Source organism: Prionailurus viverrinus, chromosome C1, assembly GCF_022837055.1.
Source record: "Prionailurus viverrinus isolate Anna chromosome C1, UM_Priviv_1.0, whole genome shotgun sequence".
NCBI lineage: Eukaryota > Metazoa > Chordata > Mammalia > Carnivora > Felidae > Prionailurus > Prionailurus viverrinus.
Window position 1 is genome coordinate 203,373,882 of NC_062568.1, and position 20,185 is coordinate 203,394,066.

Sequence of the window (20,185 nt, forward strand, 5' to 3'; positions counted from 1 at the left end):
CTACTTGGGTGAGGGCCACTAAGGGACCAGCTGGGGGGGGGGGCAGGGGCTGGCAGTGCGTCTCCTTAAAACCAGATGTAAGTACTGGGGGTTCAGAGGCGGTCTGGGGGCTCACTGCAGGGTTTTGGTGTTTGGTGATGGAGGCCGAGGGAATGGGGCCTGGGAGGGGACTGAGGAACTATCTCCTTTTCCCACTCTTGGGCCCTGAACCACTCCGGGCCTTTTCACGCCTCAGCCTGTTCCCTCCGCTGGGGCTGGAGTGGGGGTCTCGTGCAGGCCGAGGCTGAGGGACCCCCCCCCCCCCGGCGGAGCCCTGTTGGTGGAGGGTCCCGGTGTGGGACCGCTGGCTTGTGTCCTCCCATTTGGAGGGCTCGGGGCCCACATCCATCACCGGGTCAGCCGGAAGGCGAGGGCTCTAGAGGTTGAGTTTTAGCCCTTCCCTGTCAGGGTCCTCTCTGCCTTTCGTTCTGAGACCCTCTGAGCTAGGACGTTAGGGGTTCTGATGTTCATCCCTTGGGAAAGGAGTATCGAGGGCAACGCTTAACCTAACATGCTGTAATGATGGTGGCATTGTAAGCACTGGGTGGTATTCTCCAGGAAACACACTCCAAGGACGATGTCCTCCCCGTGCAGGGTCTGTGACAGAGCCCCGGCGGGTGGGGGCGGGTGGGGGGGTGGGGATCGGAATGGCATCCTGGCTGCTGCAGTACCAGCCATGTCCACCTGGGGGCAGCGATGCCCAGCCTGCTCGCACACTCCCACACCCCAAGTCAGGTCGCACCCCCTACCTGGAAACTGCGGGGCTGGGAGGACCCTAGAGACCCTAGGCCACCCTTGCACTGGACAGATGAGGAGACTGACACCCGATGGGAGCCTGATCTGTCCAAAGCCACACAGGGAGCACCCCGGGTCTTTCCTCATCGCCTACCACCACAGCCTCTGTGTGTGTGTGTGTGTGTGTGTGTGTGTCTTGGGGGTGGGGAGGCTTGAGGTGTCTCTGTGCGGGAGAATCTCGGGGGCTCTCGGGTGCATCCATCTAGAATCCTCATAGTATTGGTGCCACTCCTGGTGCATGTCCTCCTCTGAATCCGCCCGGCAGGGTGGCTGGATGCGGCCCCCCCCCTAACTCCCCCAGCTTGTGTGCTTCTGGGAGAGTCTCTGGGAAATAGAACAGCACCCCCTCATGGGCTGGTTGTGAGGATTAAATTAGTAAATATACATACATATATATATATGAGCTATGGCATTTAGAGCAGCCCCTGGTGATAGGGGGTGGGCGTCCCTCAACCTCCATTAGGAAGACTCTCCTCCCTGGTCCCTGATGTGACATGGGGGCCACCTGAGCACGCACTGCCCCAGCACCCAGGTGACTTGGTCCCCTTCCTTCCCTTCCCAGCCCCTCCCCTCTTCCACCAACCAACAAAAACCACACACACGTAAGAATATAGAATTTTATCTTATTTTAGTTAAAAAAAATAATTGTACCACCAAATGAAAAAGTAGCTTTCTTTGGGGGAAGGTGAGAAGGGAGGGAAAAAACAAAAGCGAGAAGCCGAAGGAAAAGAACTTTTTATAGTCATCTGTATAAACACATCCGCTAAGGCAAACACAATTCAGGACCAAGGCTGCCGCACTGGGGTCAGCACCTCCTAATTTCTGCAGATTCTAAGGCCAAAAAAATAAAACCTCTGCAAATCCAACAGTTTTGTGGACTCTTGGGGGGCATTTTACTAAAATAAAGAGTTGTCATGTTTAAAAAGCAGTGACGTTGTCATGACACACACCGAAAGTTGCATAACCGTGGCCTCGGTGGCCATTCACGTGTTTGGACTGGTGACGGGCACAGTTTCACGACACGGCAACGGACACACACACTCACACGCACACACACGCACACACGGAAGTGAGCACACCGGGAGCTGCGCAGGACCGGGCTGGTGGCACAGGCTTGGCCGCAGCCCATCTGGGGATGGGCACAGGGAGGGCCGGGGTCCCCATGCTTCCTCAGGGGGTGGGGGTGACGGGACGGGTCCCATCGCTGGTGACAGGGCGGTGCACATCGCATGGGGAAGGATGGCGTGAAAGGGCCGAACCAGGCCCCTGCTCCCCGCCGCCTGGTCCGTGCAAACCACTCAAAGCACTTCCCGGACGCCTCCCGGAGCACGGAGCCCAACACTAGTTTCCTTCCCAGTGAAGGGGCCGATCCCTCCTCCTCACCCTGCTCTCTCAGAGCCCCTGGGCCCCTCGGGCTGTTCCAGGGAGACCAGGGGGTGGCGTTTCTGCCCCCAGAGCCTTCCCTGCCCGCGATCCACGGCGTGGCCGGCAGAGTGTGGGCCCGTGAGGTAGATGGGCACAGCTGCCCCCTCACCCTGCCTGGCGGGGCCCCAGAAGGCCGGGGTCTCCGTGTGAGCACGGGGTGCCAGGGCCTGGGTCCCTTCGCCGAAAGAGAAGCGCCCTCCCCTCTGGCAGAGAGAGGAGGCAGGGGCTGGAGGAACGGCTGTCGGCTGTCGGGGGGCGGGAAGCCCTCGTGTCTCTGATCAGCCCCTTGGGTCGTGCTCTGCTCCAGAGCGCCTCCCCGAGGTGCAGGGCCCCCGGGGGGCAGTGTGGCCTGTAGGCTAAGGGCAGGAGGCCTCTGGGAAGGGAGGAGGAGAGTGTGTGGAGGGCAGGCACCTGGGGCACGGAGGACCCTAGGGCCGGGAGCTGGGCTTGGGGCCGCTGCAATGCTGGAGCGGGCAGAGGGACGGCCGGGGGAGGCGACAGACGCGCAGGAATCACCAGGGAGGGCTGGGCCAGGCGAGGAGCCAGCACTGGTGTCGCGGCCTCGGGAACAGCGGGGGCGGGCGGGGGGGAGCGGGGGAGGCAGGGCCGCCTTGGACACCCCTCCGCTGGCTCCGTTCACAGACGTTTTAGGTTTTAAGTATGGTCCCTTCGGATGGAGCCCGGGATGCAGGCCTGGCCTCCGGTCTGCCCGCCTCTGCGGGCCGGGCCGGGCGCCCGGGGCGGGGGGCCGGGGCCGAGCGGTCAGGCCGCAGCCCCTTGCTACTTGAAGGTGGACTGCAGCTCCTTGAAGGCCGCCTTCCGCTGCTTCATCTCCTCCGCCTGCTTCTTCCTTTCCTCCTGCTCCGCCTTGATCTCCTCCTCGAAGCGGCTGGACACGTTGATGGCCTGGACCTACAGCCGAGCGGGGACGAGGTGGGTCAGGCAGGGCGGGAGAGGGATCTGCCCCCAGGTGTCCCGCCGGCCCATGCCCGGCTCGCACCGGCTCTGGCCCCGGGCCTCAGTTTCTCCATTCAGAGCCTGCTGCCCGACAACCGGCCTCGTGGATTCACCGAGTGGGGTGGAAGCTCGAACGTACGTTCGGTGGCCACCGCCTAGTGTTAAGTCCCGCAAGGGGGGCTTTCGATGCTGCTCTTCGGGTTTCCCGTCCCCAGAAGCCCGGATGCACACCTGTTCCCACTGACGATCCCTGAAATGGCCCATCAACCCCAGAAGCGCAGAGGGAGGTGGGAGGTGACCTTCAGAAGGAATGTTCTTAGCTAACATGGGAAGAGAGAGAAACTAGGGAAAGCAGGTGCCCGGGGGCGGAGAATCCAGGAGCCCTACTTGCTCTCTCCACCTGAGCATGTGCTGCACGGGGACCGTGCTGTGCACGGGGACGGCCTCTGGGGCCCACACCCCCTCCAGGCCAGGGGAGGCCCGTGAGCTGGGCCTGCTCTGCTGTCTCCTGGGCCCAGCGTTCAAGGACAGGTCTGCCAGGGGCAGCACAAAGGGGTCCGTGTCCACTCTTCAAGAGTCTACGCCCTTCACCTGCCCGGGGGCCAGGGAGACAGAGGAGAAGCTGGCAGGGACCACAGCCTGGCTGGAAGGGGACAGAGGCCAGGAGTGCCGTGGGCCTCGCGCGGGCCAGCCCGGGCGTCAGTGCTCCGCTCCTCAGCGGGGACAGGAAGGACGAGCACTGACCCTCGTGCTAACTCGGGTCCCGTCACACCCCGGCCACCCCTCTCCTCGTGCCGGGGTCGGGGGACCCCCACCCCCCACCCCCCCGAGCCCCACACATCCTCTGGTTCCTCACCTTGGCCTCAAAGAAGCTCTTGGCCCCCTTGACGCCCTCGGTGGAGACATCGATCTCGGAGAGGCGGGCGAGCACGTGCAGCCCGCTGTCCTCCTGTAACTCCCCAGCCGCTGCCTTGCGGAAAATCAGGAGGAACTGCGGAAGGAAAAAGGCACGAGGTGTCAGGGAGGGGCACGGGGCCAGAGGTCTGGGCTCTCCCCCTCCATGCTCTGGGCCCCTCCATCTCTGGGCCTCAGCTTGCCCACCTGTACAATGGGAGGCAAGGTGACACATCTCCCGCTCTCCCAGGATCTGGGGCTACTACAGGCCTGTTTGCCCATGTTCAGATCCCACGAAGAGCCCCAAGCTACCCCGTACCATTGGCTCACTGCCCCTCAAACTAATCTGCTCAGAAGTTCCACATACTAGGGGCGCCTGGGGGGCTCAGTCAGTTAAGCAGCTGACTCTTCATTTCGGCTCAGGTCATGATCTCAGGACTCATGAGTTCGAGACCCGCGTCGGGCTCTGCACTGACAGGGCGGAGCCTGCTTGGGATTCTCTCTCTCTCCCTCTCTCTCTGCCCCTCCCCTGCGCACTCTCTCAAAATAAGTAAGTAAACTTAAAAAAAAAAAAAAGCTCCACGCACTGAGTCCTGAAAGTATACGATTGTGACCATTTTACAGACTGAGGCAGACTCAGAGGCAAGGAAAAAACTTGCCCCCAAATCTCAGCGGCAGAAAGTGACAAGGTTCTGAACCCGTGTCCTGCCTCCATCACCTTGCACTGCCTGCACCTTCCTCCCTGGACTCGTCCTCCCAGCACCGTTCTCTTGTCCTGCCTCCTCTATGCTTCTTGCCAGTTCTCCGAAGGAGGCCGCCCCTGTCCTTCGGCCTGGGCTGCCTGCGGTCCAGGGCTGCTGTTATCTGGCTGGGAGCCTCCACTGCCTCCTCCAGACAACAGGCTTGCCCATGACTCCTGTCCCAGAGTGAGAACCCAGTGAGATCCAGGGTGTGAAGTCACCCAGCGCAGAGCCCGGCCCCTCTCGGACCACAGTCGTGTCACTTCCTCCGTCTGTCCCCCTCTTCTCCTGAGTCACGGCACTCTGCCATCTCACTCCCTGGGAACCTCCCCCTCTGTGCTCCAGGGCCCTTGGAGCACAAGGCCTTTCTCTGGACTTCCAAAGTTGCACCCAGGGTCAGAAGTCACTCCGTAAGTGCTTACTACATGAAGGAATGGATGTCCCTCCTTCTCACTTCGGGCACCTCAGGATCCCCACGGTGGCCGCTGTAGGATCCCCACCGGGGCGTCCCTCAGCCAACTACGAGCCATTCAACGGTCGAGCACAAGCCCCCCAGTCGTCCACGTGGGGAGCAGACTTACCTCCCGGAAGCTGAGCTTGCTGTCAAAGTCCTCATCCACCTCCTTGATCATGTTCTTCAGGCCCAGGTGGGTCTGCGGAGCCCCGAGCTTCTCCATCATCAGCTTCAGCTCCATCAGGTCAATGAAGCCGTCCCGGCCGGCGTCGTACCTGTGGGAGGGGCGAGAGAGACCAGGGACGTCCTGACACCTCAGACTTGACCGGGCAGAGCGCCACAGGCTGGGCTGCAAGGAGCCTGTCATCCTATCCATTGCAGCTGGAACGGGCTCCGGGTCTGTGGCTTCCACTTGGTTATCTCCGATGACGAGGGACTCCCTACACGGCCCGCAGCCTCTTATGTGTCGAACACTGTGGCTGAAGCCGCAGCCTCCCTGCACTGAATGTGACGTGAACCAGCAGGGAGAAAGAATTCACGACTCCCCGGGGTATGGACTGCGGGGGGGGGGGGGGGAGGGCTTTGACATTATCTCCAGGGTCAGCCTAGCACCTCTACCAGCGCTCGAGGGACATCTTGGCCCCGTCTCTCCCCCACTCCTGCCCCAACTCAGGAGAGGCAGGAGGTACCACATGTCACAGGGCAGGGCCGGGGGTCACAGGAGGGAGGTCCACTTCTAGTTTTCTGGGAGGTGGCCTGGGGTGAGTTCAGGGAACAGTCTGTGCAGTGAGTGGTGGGGACATGGCTGGGTGGCTGGAAAGGGCTGGAACACTGATAAGGTGATAAAAGCGTGCCTGCACATTTCAGGTCTGTTTTCTTCCACCAAAGGCCCAGGAGACGCAGGACAGTGTGTGTGTGTGTGTGTGTGTGTGTGTGTGTGTGTGTGTGTTGTCTAAACACCTCTCTTGACTGGCCTCCCTGTGGCAAGCGCCTGGGTCAGAGATGGCCTCCCGGCCCGGTCCCCTGGCCGGGGAGGTGCCTTGAGTGCAGAATATATCACAGCATGACGGATGTGGGCACTGTTTGCACAGCCTAGCCATGCCCTCTTATCAGGCTAACCAAACACTTGCCCGGACCGCCTCCTGGCGGGGGCTGGGAAGAGAGTGGTCTCAGGGCTACAATGGGCCTCTGAGCCTAAAGAAACCTTGTGTAGTCCCCAGGCCTCAAGCTGGCTGGGTGAGTGTTGGTGACGGCAGAGTGACATTGAGGGGCTGAGCTGCAGAAACCTGTGTCCTGGTCTGAGAGTTCTACGTCCACACTTCATTTCTGTGCCTTCTTCAGGGCTCCCAGCCCCCGTCCCCCAACTCTAGTTATATATAAGCTTCACATGACCTTGAACAACTAGTAGAAACCACTTTTTGACGTCGGTCTTTGGGCCGGGAACTTTACTGTACTTAAGCCCGGTGAGAACCGTATTATATAAATGGAGGCTCAGAGAGGTTAAGTGACCTGCCCAAGGTCCCAGAGCAGTAAAGGAAAGGAGTGGAAGCCCAGCTCATTAACAGGCTCATAAAGCTGCACATTCGCTCCGTGCCCGGCCCGCTTCCTTGTGCCCTGGGGCTACGCAGCAGGGTGTATGTGCAGGGGGTATAAATAGTTCACACACGAGTCAGTGGCTGGGGGTGACGCAGCACAGGGGAGGCTCTGGGAACCCTGCAGGGAACGCAGGTCCTGAGGCCTCTGTCCCCCGCCCTGCAGGGGTGGGGGGGGGGCTGGAGCTGGGGGCAGATGGGCCAGAGGTCCCTGCGGGCGAGGCTGACGCGAGAGGATGTGGTAGAGGGCTGTGGGCCTCAGGAGGGTCAGGCAGGCCTACAGTCCCAGGCTCCAGTTCAAGCTGGAGGGGCCCTGTGGGGGGCGTGGGAGAGGCCCCTCTTCCCATCTTTGGAGTCAGGTAAGGGGCCGCTGCCTGAAACCCCGTGACGTGCTGCGGACGGCGGCCTGGGGCGGGGGTCACTCTTTCCTGGGGCAAGACACATGGGCGCTGCTGTTCAGGAGAACAAAACCCCACCGCTTTCTGGACGGCAGTGAAAAGTCAGCAGTGACACGTCAGGGCTGGGGACAGACTGCCTGGGCTCTGGCAGACCTGCCTCTCGAGCCTCCGGCCAAGGCGTGATGGGGACTCTCTTGCAGGGGCACCGTGAGGACTGACCGAGCTCATACATGCCAAGCGCCCAGCACAGTGCCTGGCACGTGGAGCTGACTCCAGAAATGGGATCCAGTTGCCTTTATTAAGCTCCTACTATGTGCGAGGCATTTCTTTACAGCTTCTGTGCTCAGCAGTCCTGGAGGGTCGGGATTACTTCCCCACGTGACTGACCAGGGAATGAGGATCGTAGGGGTGAGGGCACCGGCTCGGAAACCAGCTGGCCAGGGACTCACACCCCATCCCTGTGGTTCCCACACTCTTCTCCGCCGGCCCCCCTGCACCCCCTGAGCGCCGCCTTTAGTTACCGCTCACGTGTACGGATCTCTCCTGCAGCTGGGGGTGGCTCAGTGTCAGAGGAAGTGCAGACAACGTGTCCGAACTTGGACAGAGACTTGGACTCTGTATTTCTTGGTTTCTGGCAGCTCCCAGGCCTGGCTGGGCTGCGGCTTGAACCACTGCCTGCATCAATCAAAGGTCAATCAATGACTGGGTCTGGGCTCTATCCCGGGCAGGCTCTGAGCCCCAAGGGGACAATGCAGGGGCTGGCCATATGCCAGCAGATCAATCACCAAGAGGAGGTGACAGAGGTCAGGTGCTAGGTGGGAGTTGCGTCCCCCCAAGGAGGAGACACTGGGGGGAGGCTGTCACCATGAGGCTTGGAGGGAGCAGGCAGAGATCACGTGCCCTGGGCTCTGAGGTGGGTGGGCTTTGGGTCACTGGATCAAGCAGGGGCCAGGGTGAATGTGACTGAAGATGGCCTTGAAGGTTCTGTGTCCACATCAACTCTGCTGAGACTGACTGGGGTCCAAACCCCAGATCTGCCGCTTGGCTGGCTGGCTGACCCTGGTTAAATCACCTGACCCCGCCCCCCCCCCCGCCCCCCCCCAATTTTCCCATTTATATCATGGAACTCAAAGGACCCATCTCAGGACAAAGGCACAGATTCAAAGAGACAATCGAGGTAGATTCCTAGCACAGAGCCTGGCCCACGGTAAGCACTTAGTTAGCACAGATGGTCAATAACGACGGTGGTAATAATAATAGAAACATTGTGATTACTACCCACCTTTAGGATTAAAGATCAAATGAGATGACGAACATAAAATGCCTAGTACATAACAGGTGCTTAGAGCCTGCTAATTTCGTTGGAACAGTGGCCACTGAGAACTTTTTGTGTGCCAAAAACGGTGCTAAGAATGAAAATGGCAAAGAAATACGGGGGCTTCTCCCTTGGGCGCCCGTCCTGATGGCGCATGGCTGTGACGAAATGCTTGCTGCAGACTGTTCTGGAGGCAGGGGGTGGGCAAGATGGTCCGGGGCCGCCCCCAGCATCTCCCCCTCCTCTGAGGCTCCCACGACTCCCCCCACGAGGCCCGATTCCCAGACCCCACCACTTGGGGAGGTGGACAGACAGCAGGACAGCCGTTTGCTCCCTCGCCGGCTAGAGAGAGAGCGGGGGAGCCCCAGCCCTGGGTTACTCTGTCCTTCCTCTCACAGGAAGGAAGGGACAAGGGGAGGGGGCTGTCACTGTGCCACCGGCAGGTGGATGACTGGCAACACAGGAGACACCCCCTGGCTGGGGAGACCCTCTCATCCATCACTCTCTCCCTGAGCTGGAACCGAGGCTGCAGGTGGCTCAGAGGGATCAGGGCAAGAGAGGCAGCACAGCCTGGTCTATCTGCTTCATGATATGTGGGGGAAATTGGGGCCCAGAGTAGGCAGCATCCAGCCCAGGGTCCCACAGCGGGTGGACTGCAGGGTCCCCAAAGCCAAAGGCTTTCCTTCTTCCCGCCTGTCTGCGTCCTTCTCCTTCCTGGTCCCAGAGAGGGTCCCGAATTCTCCAGCTTGCAGGGCTGGGGGACGCGGGGTTGAGAGCCCGGCCTGGGGCCTGCCTGGGAGGGCCAATTCTATCGGGCAGGACTGGCAACAAAGCTCGCGGGCTGGGAGCTCAGCACTTTTCTGCAGCACCGGAGGGAAGCTGCGGGCCCTGGCACCGTGCCCACATTCCTACCCGCCTCCCCCTGAATAGTTCTCGGCGGGCAGGGCTCGGCAGCTGCCGCCCCGGATGCTGGTGACAAAATCCCTCCCATCTACCCTCGAGAGCGAGAGCGGAGTAGACGGTCACCGCCCAGACAGACTTTGCCTTATTGCACCCTTGCACGGAGCAGGTCCCGCCCGGCCGGCTGCTCCTCCGGCCTTGGCTCTGATATCCAGGAGTTATGGCAGTGGGCAGCGGTTGGCTCTGACAGCGTGCGTCCCTGCTTCCTAACAATATCATCCTTAGTGGCTACTCTTTGCTGAGCACTTACTAAGTGCCAGGCACAACGCCAAGTGTTCCGTATCAGACCCTCACAAGAACCCTGTGAAGCTGGCATGACTATCCCTCCATTACAGACGAGGAGACAGAGGCTCAGGGAGGCAGCCACTTGGCCAAAGCCCTGGTTGACAAGGACACGGCTGGGATCCGAACCCCGATCTGACGAAACACACATGCTTTTAGCTGCCATGTTATGTCCCGATGCTCACACACCCTGTGCGAGAGAATCTCGGGCTGGGAGGGATACCGGAGGTGACTCATTCAGCCGTTCGTGAAGGTCAGATTCCTAACGCGGTTTTCCTGCTCGGGTCCTGGAATATCTCTGGGCACAGGAACCTCCCTACTTCACTCAGGGTAGCCCATATCGGCTCTGGAACGGTCTATCGGAAGGTGGTTCCTCCCGCACGAGCCTCCCCATCCACCAGCTATGCTGCGCAGTCTGATGGCAGAATGAGGAGGAAGGTGGGAGCACGGGAGACCCCAATTTTGTCCCTTTGCTTCCTATCCCAGGCCTTTGTGGGTGGCTCCTCGGCCCACGGGGGTCCCCAGGAGGACGATCAGCTGGGGAGGGTGGTGTCTGTGGGCCAACGATCCCCCAGGCCTACCTGGCTTTGGTCTCGGCATTCACAGGCCTGGTCCACCCCCAGCGGCTCCTAGGCCTCTACACGCTTTGCCCCATGAAGTGGGAAGACAGGTCCCTTGGGGCAGGAAAGTCCTGGACGACAGAAAAACTCGGGCTTTGCTCGCTGTCACAGCCAGCGGGCCCTGCCCACCTCCCTCTGCAGGTGGCCACCCACATGCTCGATGACAGCTGCTCGGCCCTGCCCGTGGGGTCCTGCGTGCCCCCGCCCCCAGACTGCCTGACTCATGAGGGGAAAGCCCGGCCACTCACCACTTCCTCCAGCCCTATCTACAGAATTGGACACTCGGTCTGTTGCCATGTCAGCCAAGGAGAGGGTGTGAGGGCGTGAGGGTGTGTCCGTGCGTGTGGACGAGTGCACGAATGCTGCTCATGGCTCTCCCGGAGCTTTTTAGTGGACCAGGCGGCAGCCCCCCAGGCTGACGGCCATCTGCTGGGGGCTCTCAGGGCTTGGGACCCGCTAACCTTGGGTTCAAGCACGGCACGCTGAGCCCCGTCTCCCCGGGCTTGTAACGTCAGCGGTGGGTGTCCTGCCAGGAATTCCTGCACTGCCTCCTTCCTGCCGGCTCTTAACGCTTATTGTTACATCAGTGATTGCACCGAACATTCACTGAGCGTCTAACACAGGCTCGTGTTTATTATTTCACTTCCTCCTTCCCTTAGCTGCTCCGACTTGCCTTCCCTGTAGGAAAATCTTAGGCCAGTGGCAGAAGCCCCTGTGGGCGGCCTAGTGCTTCTTACACTTGAGCGTTAGGATGCAGATTCTGATCCGGTAGACCCGGGGCGGAACCTGGGCAACCACACTTCTAACGAGCTGCCCTTTCCGGGTCCCATGGGAGCGAGGGACTTGGAGTCGGACAGACCCCAGCTCACACGCCGTCCCCACTCCTTACTAGCTGTGTGACTCTGGACGGGCCACGCACGGAACCTCTGTGGGACCCAGGCTTCTCGTTTGTGAAAATAGTAAGTAGTTTGTGAAAATAGTAGGTATGATCTCACCGGCTGTCATAAAAGGACTAAACAAGAGGCAAAATGCCCAGGAGGGAGGGGGCCGACAGTGGCCACGGTCTTAGTCACATGAGGGTCTCCACACAGCTCTAGCTGCCCCCTTCTGGCATGGGACTCTGGCTTCTCTGCAGTCCTTGAAAAGCGGAAGTCAGCCAAGGAGAGGGCTGCTCGGCAGTCAGAGGGAACTCGGCTGCCAGGACGGAGTGGGGACTGTCCCTGCTGAAGTCTCAGAGCGACTTGGCCTTGTCTCCTGCCTCCAGCCGGCCTGGCTTTGCTAAAGGGCCTCCCCTGAGGCAGCAGGGCCTGGTGCCTCACTGCTGAAGCCAGGCCTTGGACCCAGAGGGTACAGACAGACGGACAGACAGGAGAAGGCAGTTAGGAAGGTGCAAACCAAAGGGGAACCAAAAGTCCCCAGGCGGGGGAGGGGAGCAGTGACTCAGAAGCGGAAGGGAAGTAGGAACAGCAGAGGCTAAGCACCAAGTTCAAGAAATCCTCCCTCCCCAGGGGTGGGGCATCTTCCCAGAAAGCCGGGCTCCTGGCTGCTACAGGTGGAAGGACCTAACCTCTGTACCCACCCTCCCCCCGCAGAGGCCCGGAGAGCCCCCTCCAGCTCCCATCCATACACACAGCCCTCTTTTGGTCGCTGGGGCTCCCCGCAGGCAGACCTGCTTCCAATCCTGCCCCTGCCACTTATGATTACCTTGCATAAGTGACTCAACCTTCTCGAGCCTCAGTTTCCTCACCTGGCAAATGGGGATAACGATACTACCCACCTCACTGTGCTGTCGTTCAGATTCAATTCAATCCCTGAAATAGACACACAGGCTCCTCTGGGAACAACTGGACCCGGTGTCTCCATTTAATGAGGAGCGGGCGTGGAGGCAGGGGGCTGGCTGCGGAGAGGGCATCACCATGGCATCTCTCATGAGAGCGTTTGGTCCTCGTGGTAGGAATAATCCTCTCTACTACCGTTGTTCAGGAGACTAAGCTTCCTGACGGCAGGAACTTTATTCTTCCCTGGATTGTCTAGAACTTGCACACAGCAGAAACTTAATACAAGACGTGTTTGATGAATGCTCAAACGAAGGGCTTTTATGTCTTTCCACAGCATCTATGTTTTTAACAGCCCACAGGCGGGACATGATGGTGGACTCTTTACAAAGAGTCAGGACTTTTTAAGCTGCATCCTCTGAACTTTATCGGGTAGGGTCCCTAACCCAGGGGGAAACTGAGGCTGAGAAGCTGAGCACCCTTTGCCCCGAGCCATGCAGCTGCACAGATGGGCGCTGGAGTCCCAGTTCTGAATCCCTCCAGAGTGTCGCTTGCTCTCTCCTTTTTCTCTGCCACCTGCCTTCCACGTAATTAAGTGATAATGAATTCATTTCCCTACTTTTTGTTATTTACGAAAGCCGCACGTAGCTGTCGATCAGAGCGTCTGCTCAGCAAGAGAAAAGGCAGGGGGTCTCATGCCGGGTCCCCATCACTCCGGCCCACAGCGTGAGGTTGTCGGCGGCCCGGCAGCTCTACGTGGGGTAAGTGGAGGCAGGCGACAGCTTTTGTGCAGCGACCTCCACACCTGCACAGACAACCACCGCCAGGGCTGGGGGTGCGGGTGACAGGAACAGTACTTACTTTGTGCCAAGCCCCGGGTGAAGGACTTCACAACTGCCCTGTGAGGTGGGTGCCAGTACTCTCCCTGTTTTTAGGGTGACGGACGGAGGCCCGGAAGGTTTAGGTGTCTTGTCCCAGGCCCACAGCTGGGATTCAAACCCAGGACCACAGACCCCGAAGGCCCTGCTCTGAACGACTGTGCCTCATACTATCTTTCAGGAAGGACACCGGGGGACGTGCTGTGAGGCACAGGGTCTGAGGGGACATGTGGAGGAGGAGCAAATGGAGAAGAGGGGAGGCAGAGGCGTCCAGAAGGAGAGGGAAGCCTGCCTCTCTGACGCAAGGAGGGGTCATGAGACACAGCGTCTGGGGACGAGGCTGGCCAAGCAGGGAACTAGGGCATCTTCCTCAGATTCCACGGCAGGTTCAGAATTACATGGCTGCCTCCCTCTTGGGCAGGTCTCGACTCACGAAACCCCACAGAGCCTCGTGCAGGCTGCTGCTGGCCCAGAGGTGGGCCCCCTTGAGGCTCTGTGCGGTCATACCATTCCCTCTTTGGCTGGAAGGTTCCAGAAACAGCCCTGGATGGATGGGCAGAGACAGAAGTGGGGAGAGGGGTTAGAGGTGCCGGGGCAGCCTGAGGCCGCCTGGGGAGGGAGGACCGAACATCCAGGCTCCACGGACGCGGGGACCTCCACGAGCTGGGCACCAGGCCAGCCCTCTACAGACATCACCTCCTCGCAGCCCCGACCGAGAAGCAGGGACCATCATCCTTAGTGTACAGACCAGGGTGCTCTGGTTCAGCCACTGAAAACTTCCCTGTGATCCCAAGCGAACCGCCACACCTTCTGGGTCTCAGTTTCCTTTTCTGTAAAGTGGGGGGAAAGGCGGGAGTCCACCCTCGAGGTGTCTCTCCCAGCCGGCACCTGCACAGCGGGGTCGTGAGGTCAGCGGCGGACTGCCTCCCTCAATCTCCTTGACTCTCCTTCTGTCTCCCTCCTCAGGAAGTATCCAGCTAATAAGTGGATGAACCGGAAGGCCCGGGGAGGCAGTCTGTCATCCAGAAGGGCTCAGGACCTCTCGGAAAGAAGGAGGTCATGATGGGAAGACTCGCGCCCAGCGAGGGCAGAGCCAGGAGGACTCAAGACCAGGCTTTCCAGCTCCTGCCTCCCCAGGAAGGCCGGCCCCCCCCCCCCCCCCCCCCCCCCCCCCCCCGGTTCCTTATGACCTATCTCTTGCCCTCAGCTCTGGTGAATAGCTTCCAGGAGGGCGGGGCAAGCCTCCTCCCTGCCAGGGAGCTAGAGACCAGGGTGGAAGTCTCTCAGCAGGGTCCTGTTTGGACCCAGGAGGCTGCAGCCCCACCAGGACAGCAGAAGCAGAACAGGGGTTTTGTCCTTCCCGACAGCCTGTGTGTCGGCTGTTCCCGGCCGGGACTCAGCTGGGCTCAGCTGGGCTCGGCTGGCTGGCACAGAGAAGCCTTGTTTCCTTGAATACAAAACCGGCAGCTTTCTCTCTCCCCGCCAGGGCCCCCCCACCACTGCGGGCGGCACTTCCTTCCCCAGAAGGGCAGCTCCCTGGCCCCTTCCTGCCCCCTACACCGGCGGTCAGTCGTGCCAAGAGCTGGTTTGCAGGGGTGTTGGGAGGGCTTAAGTTCCCCCCTAACTTCATCGACATCAACCTTGTCAAACTAACACCCAAAAGCAGCCTCTCTAGCAAGTGAGTTTGCCTGCAAATGCAGCTTCAAGGCCATTGCTCTGGTCACGCGCCCTTCTGATCAAGCCGCAGCCTCCCAGGTCCCAGATCATTTTGGGGGTGCATGGGTTCTCCCAAACAGCTCCGTCCTTTTTTTTTTTTTTTTTTTCTGGCGGGGTGTAGGAATGCTGTGGAAGCCCAAGAGGAGGAGGATTCTGGGAGAGAGACACGGGACGGTGGTGGGTCCACAAGGTGGAAAATCAGCCACGCACATGGAAGGGGGTGTTGGCGAAGTGCATTTTCTCACACGGAAGCAGATGTTTGTGATGGAAAACCCAGAAGAAGGAACGTGGTTTTTAGAGTCATAGACCTGAGTTCAGATCCTGGCTCTGTCATTTTCTAGCTGTGTGGTCTCGGCAAGTTATTTAACTCTTCCGTGCCCAGACTGCTCAGCTGTGCCACGGTGGTGATAGTTCTAGTCGTGGGGATGCTGGGTGGAATCGAGGAGTTAGTACCTAGCCACTATTGACGCAGGGATCATGGCTGCATTTAACTGATCTCCGCCCCCCCACCCCCCCCACGGAACTCCCTGCCCCCAAGGCAGGGGGCAGGTTCAACAGGGAAATTCCAGACAGTGAAGCTATCTATACCTAGCCCTGGGCTCAAGGAGCTTTCTATCAGTTTGGGTTGGAATCCTGGAAATCCTGCTCTCCAGATGGTGCCAGTCTTCGGCGGGGAAGAAACTTTAGAAGAACTCCCGACAAAGACCCTGGAGTCAAAGAAGCAGGATCCTCAGGGCCCGGAGGAGGGTTAAGGACTCAGTCCCCCGCCCCAGGCTGACCCTTGGAGAAGTATGGGGCTCTCAGCCATCCAGGTCTGGGAAACAAAGCCCTCTTCCCCCGTGTTGGGGCCAAAGGCAGAAGCAGCAGCAGCATCGAGAAGTGAGAAAGAGCCTTTCTCAAGCTGTAGGGGTTGCAAAACACCCTGTTCCTGGGCTTCCTGCTTGGGCGCACAGCCCCATCCTGCCCTGCCAAGGTGTGCCAGCGCCTCTCCACTCCAGACCATACCCTGGGCTGTTCCCCCACCAGAAAAGGGGCTGGGCAACAACAGGTGGGGAAGGGTACCAAAGGGAAGGGGGCTGAGCGCTTTCACAACACTCTACCACTAGCGCCCCCCCCTGGCCCCCCCCCCCCCATGGTTGTGAAGAGGTTGACTGTCCGTCTCAGTCCCAACTGGATGTTCTCAGGGATGGACCAGAAGGGGACCATTTAGTCCCTTCACAGAGGTTTTAAGTGTTTTTTTTTGGGGGGGGTGGGGTGGGGAGGGCTGAGCCGCAGGCCTGGGGGTGCCTGTCCAATCTGCTAAGGGCACAATGTGTGGAATCAGGGGAAAAGGGAGGGGTGAGAACAACCAGGCAAATTAGATACGGAGGTATGGGGTGTCGGAACCCCATGGAGGGAAGAGGGAACATAGTGGGGGAAGGGGGGAGACACGGGGGCTTCTGACAGATTGGGGGGGGCAGTGACTGCAAAGCTGCTGGGGAGGGCTTAGGGCAAGAGGAGGGAGGGACAGTGTGTGGAGGGAGGAGGGGACCCAGCCCTGAAGGGAGGACGGGAAGGGGTGGTGCATACCTGCAGAGTGGGGGGCAGGGATGGAGGGGTCTCTCCCTGGGGAGACCACCCGAGGGTCAAGGACAGGGGCCCTGGATAGCAGGGTGGATGGGGTTGGGGTGAGAAGGTCTGAAGGGTCTTTGATGACAGTTTGCTACCAGATGCTGAATAACTGGAGGGGAAGGGGGGGGGTGTCCCTGCCCAGAACCTATGTTGAGGGGCATATGAGATAAGCAGAGGAAATGAAAGGACCCCGATGAAAACAATGTGTACGGCAAGGGGCGAAGGGACCGGTAACGTTTGTTGGGGCGCTGGGGGTGTGTAGAGGGGGGTGTTTTTGACCAGGGGGTGGGGGTGGGGAATTCGAGTCGCTAGGGAGAGGGAAAGGGGGGCCACGGGGTCTTCAAATCGCAGTGTGCGCCGGTGTCCGGTGAGAAGCTTCACTGACTGGGCAGGGGTCCTAGGCCAGAGACCCAGAGTCTTCGGACTCATGTGTATGGTGGTAGTGGGGGGCTCGAGGGGACTCGGATTACCCAGGAGAGCCGCACGGTCCCCACACCGAGTGCGCGCGTCAGGTGTACTGGGGACCGCGTCGCCGTGAGGAGGGGGTCGCGTGCCAGGGCCTGGGGGTCGCCAGACTCACACGCGCGGTGGGGAGGAGGTCCTGAAGCCTCGTGGTTAAATGAAAGGGGCCGCGGGGTCGCCACCCCTGCTGTGTCGGGGTTCGGGGGCGCAGAGCTGGCGGCAGGGGGTCCCGCGCGGCGCGGGGTTCGGGGGTCTGGGGCCCAAGGCCGGCGCGCGGGGTGGGTGGGTAGGGGGCCGGGTCGGGCGGGCACTCACTGCTTGAACATCTTCTCCATGTCCTTGATCTGCTTCCTGGAGAACTCCTTGAACTCGGTGTAGGGGTTGAAGACGCGGCGGCTGGGCGACTGGGGCTCGCCGATGCCCTGGTTGAGGTCGGCGCGCCGCAGTAGCTTGGCGCTCAGCTCGCCGTCCGCGCTGCCCAGCGCCTCGGCCGCCTCGTCGGGCGCCCCGGCCGCCGCCGCCGCCGCCGCCGCCGCCCCGTTCAGCCCGGGCTGCTCCGGGGCCTCGGCGCCGCCCTCGCCCTCCATCTGCAGCCGCCGGCTCAGCTTGCTGGCCAGCTCGTCCGTGGCCATGGTGGCCCGCTCGGCGTCCGCCTGGGCCCGGCCCCTGCTCGCCGCGCGCCCGCACCGCCTCTGGCCGCGCTCTTCCTCTTCCTGACACTCCCCGGCGCCAGGCGCCGCCCCCGGGGGTGGGACTTAGGCCCCGCGCGGGGCCCGCCCGCTCCCCGCCCCCGCGCCCGCGCCCGGCCCTGCGCCGCCCGCGTGCGCCCGGGCTCCGCCGCCTGGGCTCGAGGGCGCGGGGCGAGGGCGGGGTGCCGTGCCCCGCGCCCCCGCTCCCCCCACCGTCGGGGTTGGGGCCCCCGTAAGACTCCACCCCCCTTCCCCCCCTCGCTGTGGCCCCTGAGCAGCAGAGGTCGTGCTGGGGGCCGGGGACCGAGGCGGGAAGGACGGGGACCCATCCCCTCAATTGGGGTATGGGTCAGGGCCTCGGAGGGACGCCGCCCCCAACCCCTTCTCCGGAATCCCCACGCCGTGAGGTCGTAGTCCCGAGTCTCTGACACCCCGTCGGTCGCCATGGAGACGACTCGCTGTTAAACACCGGCGTTCTCAGTGAGGGTTTCAGGGCTATGAAGGTGGATCCGGTGAGCGGGAACCCCCCGTTTAGATCTAACTGCGGTTAGAGCCGCAGGAGCTTCTGGAAAGGGCTGGACCAGCAGTTTCGAGTGAGACTGGGGCCGGGCCTCAGCCCCGAACGGTTCTGGGAGACAGAGCGAGAGCTAAAGCGGGGAAGGGGCTGGTCCTCACGCCCGGGCCGGCACATCCCATGGATGACTTGGCAGAATAGAGCTGCTGAGCCCCGGTCGTCGCCTGGGACTCTGCTTTAGGGGAACTGGCAGGGACTCTGGCTCCTGCCATTTCGGTGAGGGCCCCAGAGGAGAGAGACCCTCTCCAAGGCTCCATGGGATACGCCTTCGGGAAGAAGCCTGAGAGGCTCTCTCTCTGTGGCCTCGTGTGTCACCTTAAAACTGCGAAGCTGTGGGGGAAGGGGGCGGGGGAGGGCTGGTTAATACTGCAGATTCCCAGGCCTCAGTCCAGACAGATCTCTGCATGGGGCTCAGAAACCTGCATTTTAACAAGCACCCAGGGGGAGTTCTGCCCACTGAAGTTTGAGAATCTCTAATCGAGAAGGAGGACTGTGTTTGGGGCTTATTCTCTAAAACACTGGGACAATGCTGAGGATCCCTATGCAGAAACTGCTCCCACCAGTTCGTGCAGAGAAAAGATGGATGCAGGGCTTAAAAACCCATGCTCTGGAGGCAGAGAGCACTTGAGAATGTAAAGCCAGCAAGCTGTTCCAGACTGATTTGCATAGAACAGACCCTCATTGGTATTTGTGGGTTTGCCATGGTTCAAGAATATTGCTGAATTAATTTAAAAAGCATTTAAAGAGAACAAAGTTGAGAAAAACACTTTAGGGTTCAGAAAATATGATGTTTTCATTCATTTATTTTTGAGGTTTGTTTGAGTCTCATGAAGATGCTCAGCTTAAATGACATTTTTATTGTTTTGAGCTCAGAATCAAGTTTCTGTTGGAGTTGGGCAGTTTACTTCAGCTACTTGGAAAAGGCAGGTTTCTATATCACCAGTATGGGGCCTTGAAGGACCCAAAAGAAGTAAAATAGTTAAAAAAAAATTTTTTTTAATGTTTATTTATTCATGGGGGTGGGGCGGGCAGAGAGAGAGAGAGAATCTCAAGCAGGCTCTGTGCTGTCAGTGCAGAGCCTGATACTGGGCTCAAACCCACGAACCACAAGATCATGACCTGAGTCGAAGTTAAGAGTTGGACGCTTAACCGACTGAGCCACCCAGGCGCCCCTGGAGCCGACTTTTAATAGTGACGAGACTATGTGGGGGTTTGCCTTCTTGAAAGACAACTCACATATATGTGAAAGCCAGATATGGTTTTGGTTTGAATTTTTTGGGTGGGCTGTGGGTATTAAACTCCCCGGTCACTTACCCTTTGGGTTTATGTGGACACAGCCCTCGGAAGGCTGGCCAATCTCCATGATGCCGTGGGGGAATTCTTGGTCATTACCTATTGTGTCCTGCAAAAGGAAAGAGGATCGCCCAGGCCTGTTGCTCTTACTGTCAGGCAGAGCTCAGGAAATGCTGCCCAGGTGGGTGAGCCCTTTTCACACCTCTTGTGTTGATTTTCTCGAGGGTTCTCAGGGTTTTCGGCAGGACGAGAACTCAGTTCCCTGCCTCATTTCTGAGGCCCTGGGCCTGGGCCCTGCTGGTAGACACAACCATTGATCTGCCAACATCTGAGACGCATGCTGGGGGCTGCATTTTCCTTGAACTTTTTCCTTCTGAGGCCACTCATCTTGAGGAATGGCACCTTTTCAGAAATGAAAATAGCGGAGGAGGAGCGGCGGGGACTGCCCATGAGCAGTGACTGTAGAACTTCCAGCCTGTTCGTTAGGGGGAATCGTTTCTGAATGACCCTGAGGGCTGGGCCCCCAAGCGTGGATCTGGGCAGAGAGAAACGATCTGGACTGGCTACGCATTACAGCATTTGGTCATGTGGAAAGAATGAATCTTCAGGAAAAAAATCACACCCTCCGCAAAGGATTTTTACAGAGGCAGGGGTGAGCCAGAGCCAATTCTGACAATATTCCAGCGGCAAGGGAGCTCGGCGGACTTAGTCATCAT

The 20,185-nt window shown here is 59.8% G+C and overlaps 1 protein-coding gene across 1 annotated transcript; it reads right to left on the reverse strand.

The window, feature by feature from the left end:
* Positions 1–1,445: 1,445 nt before the first annotated feature.
* On the reverse strand, positions 1,446–17,631 carry EFHD2 (EF-hand domain family member D2). Its single transcript, XM_047871866.1, has 4 exons — positions 17,229–17,631; positions 5,432–5,579; positions 4,073–4,207; positions 1,446–3,171 (listed from the first exon to the last, which is right to left on the reverse strand). The coding sequence occupies exons 1-4, from the start codon at positions 17,543–17,545 to the stop codon at positions 3,040–3,042; spliced, it is 732 nt and encodes a 243-aa protein (XP_047727822.1). The 5' UTR covers positions 17,546–17,631; the 3' UTR covers positions 1,446–3,039.
* Positions 17,632–20,185: the final 2,554 nt, after the last annotated feature.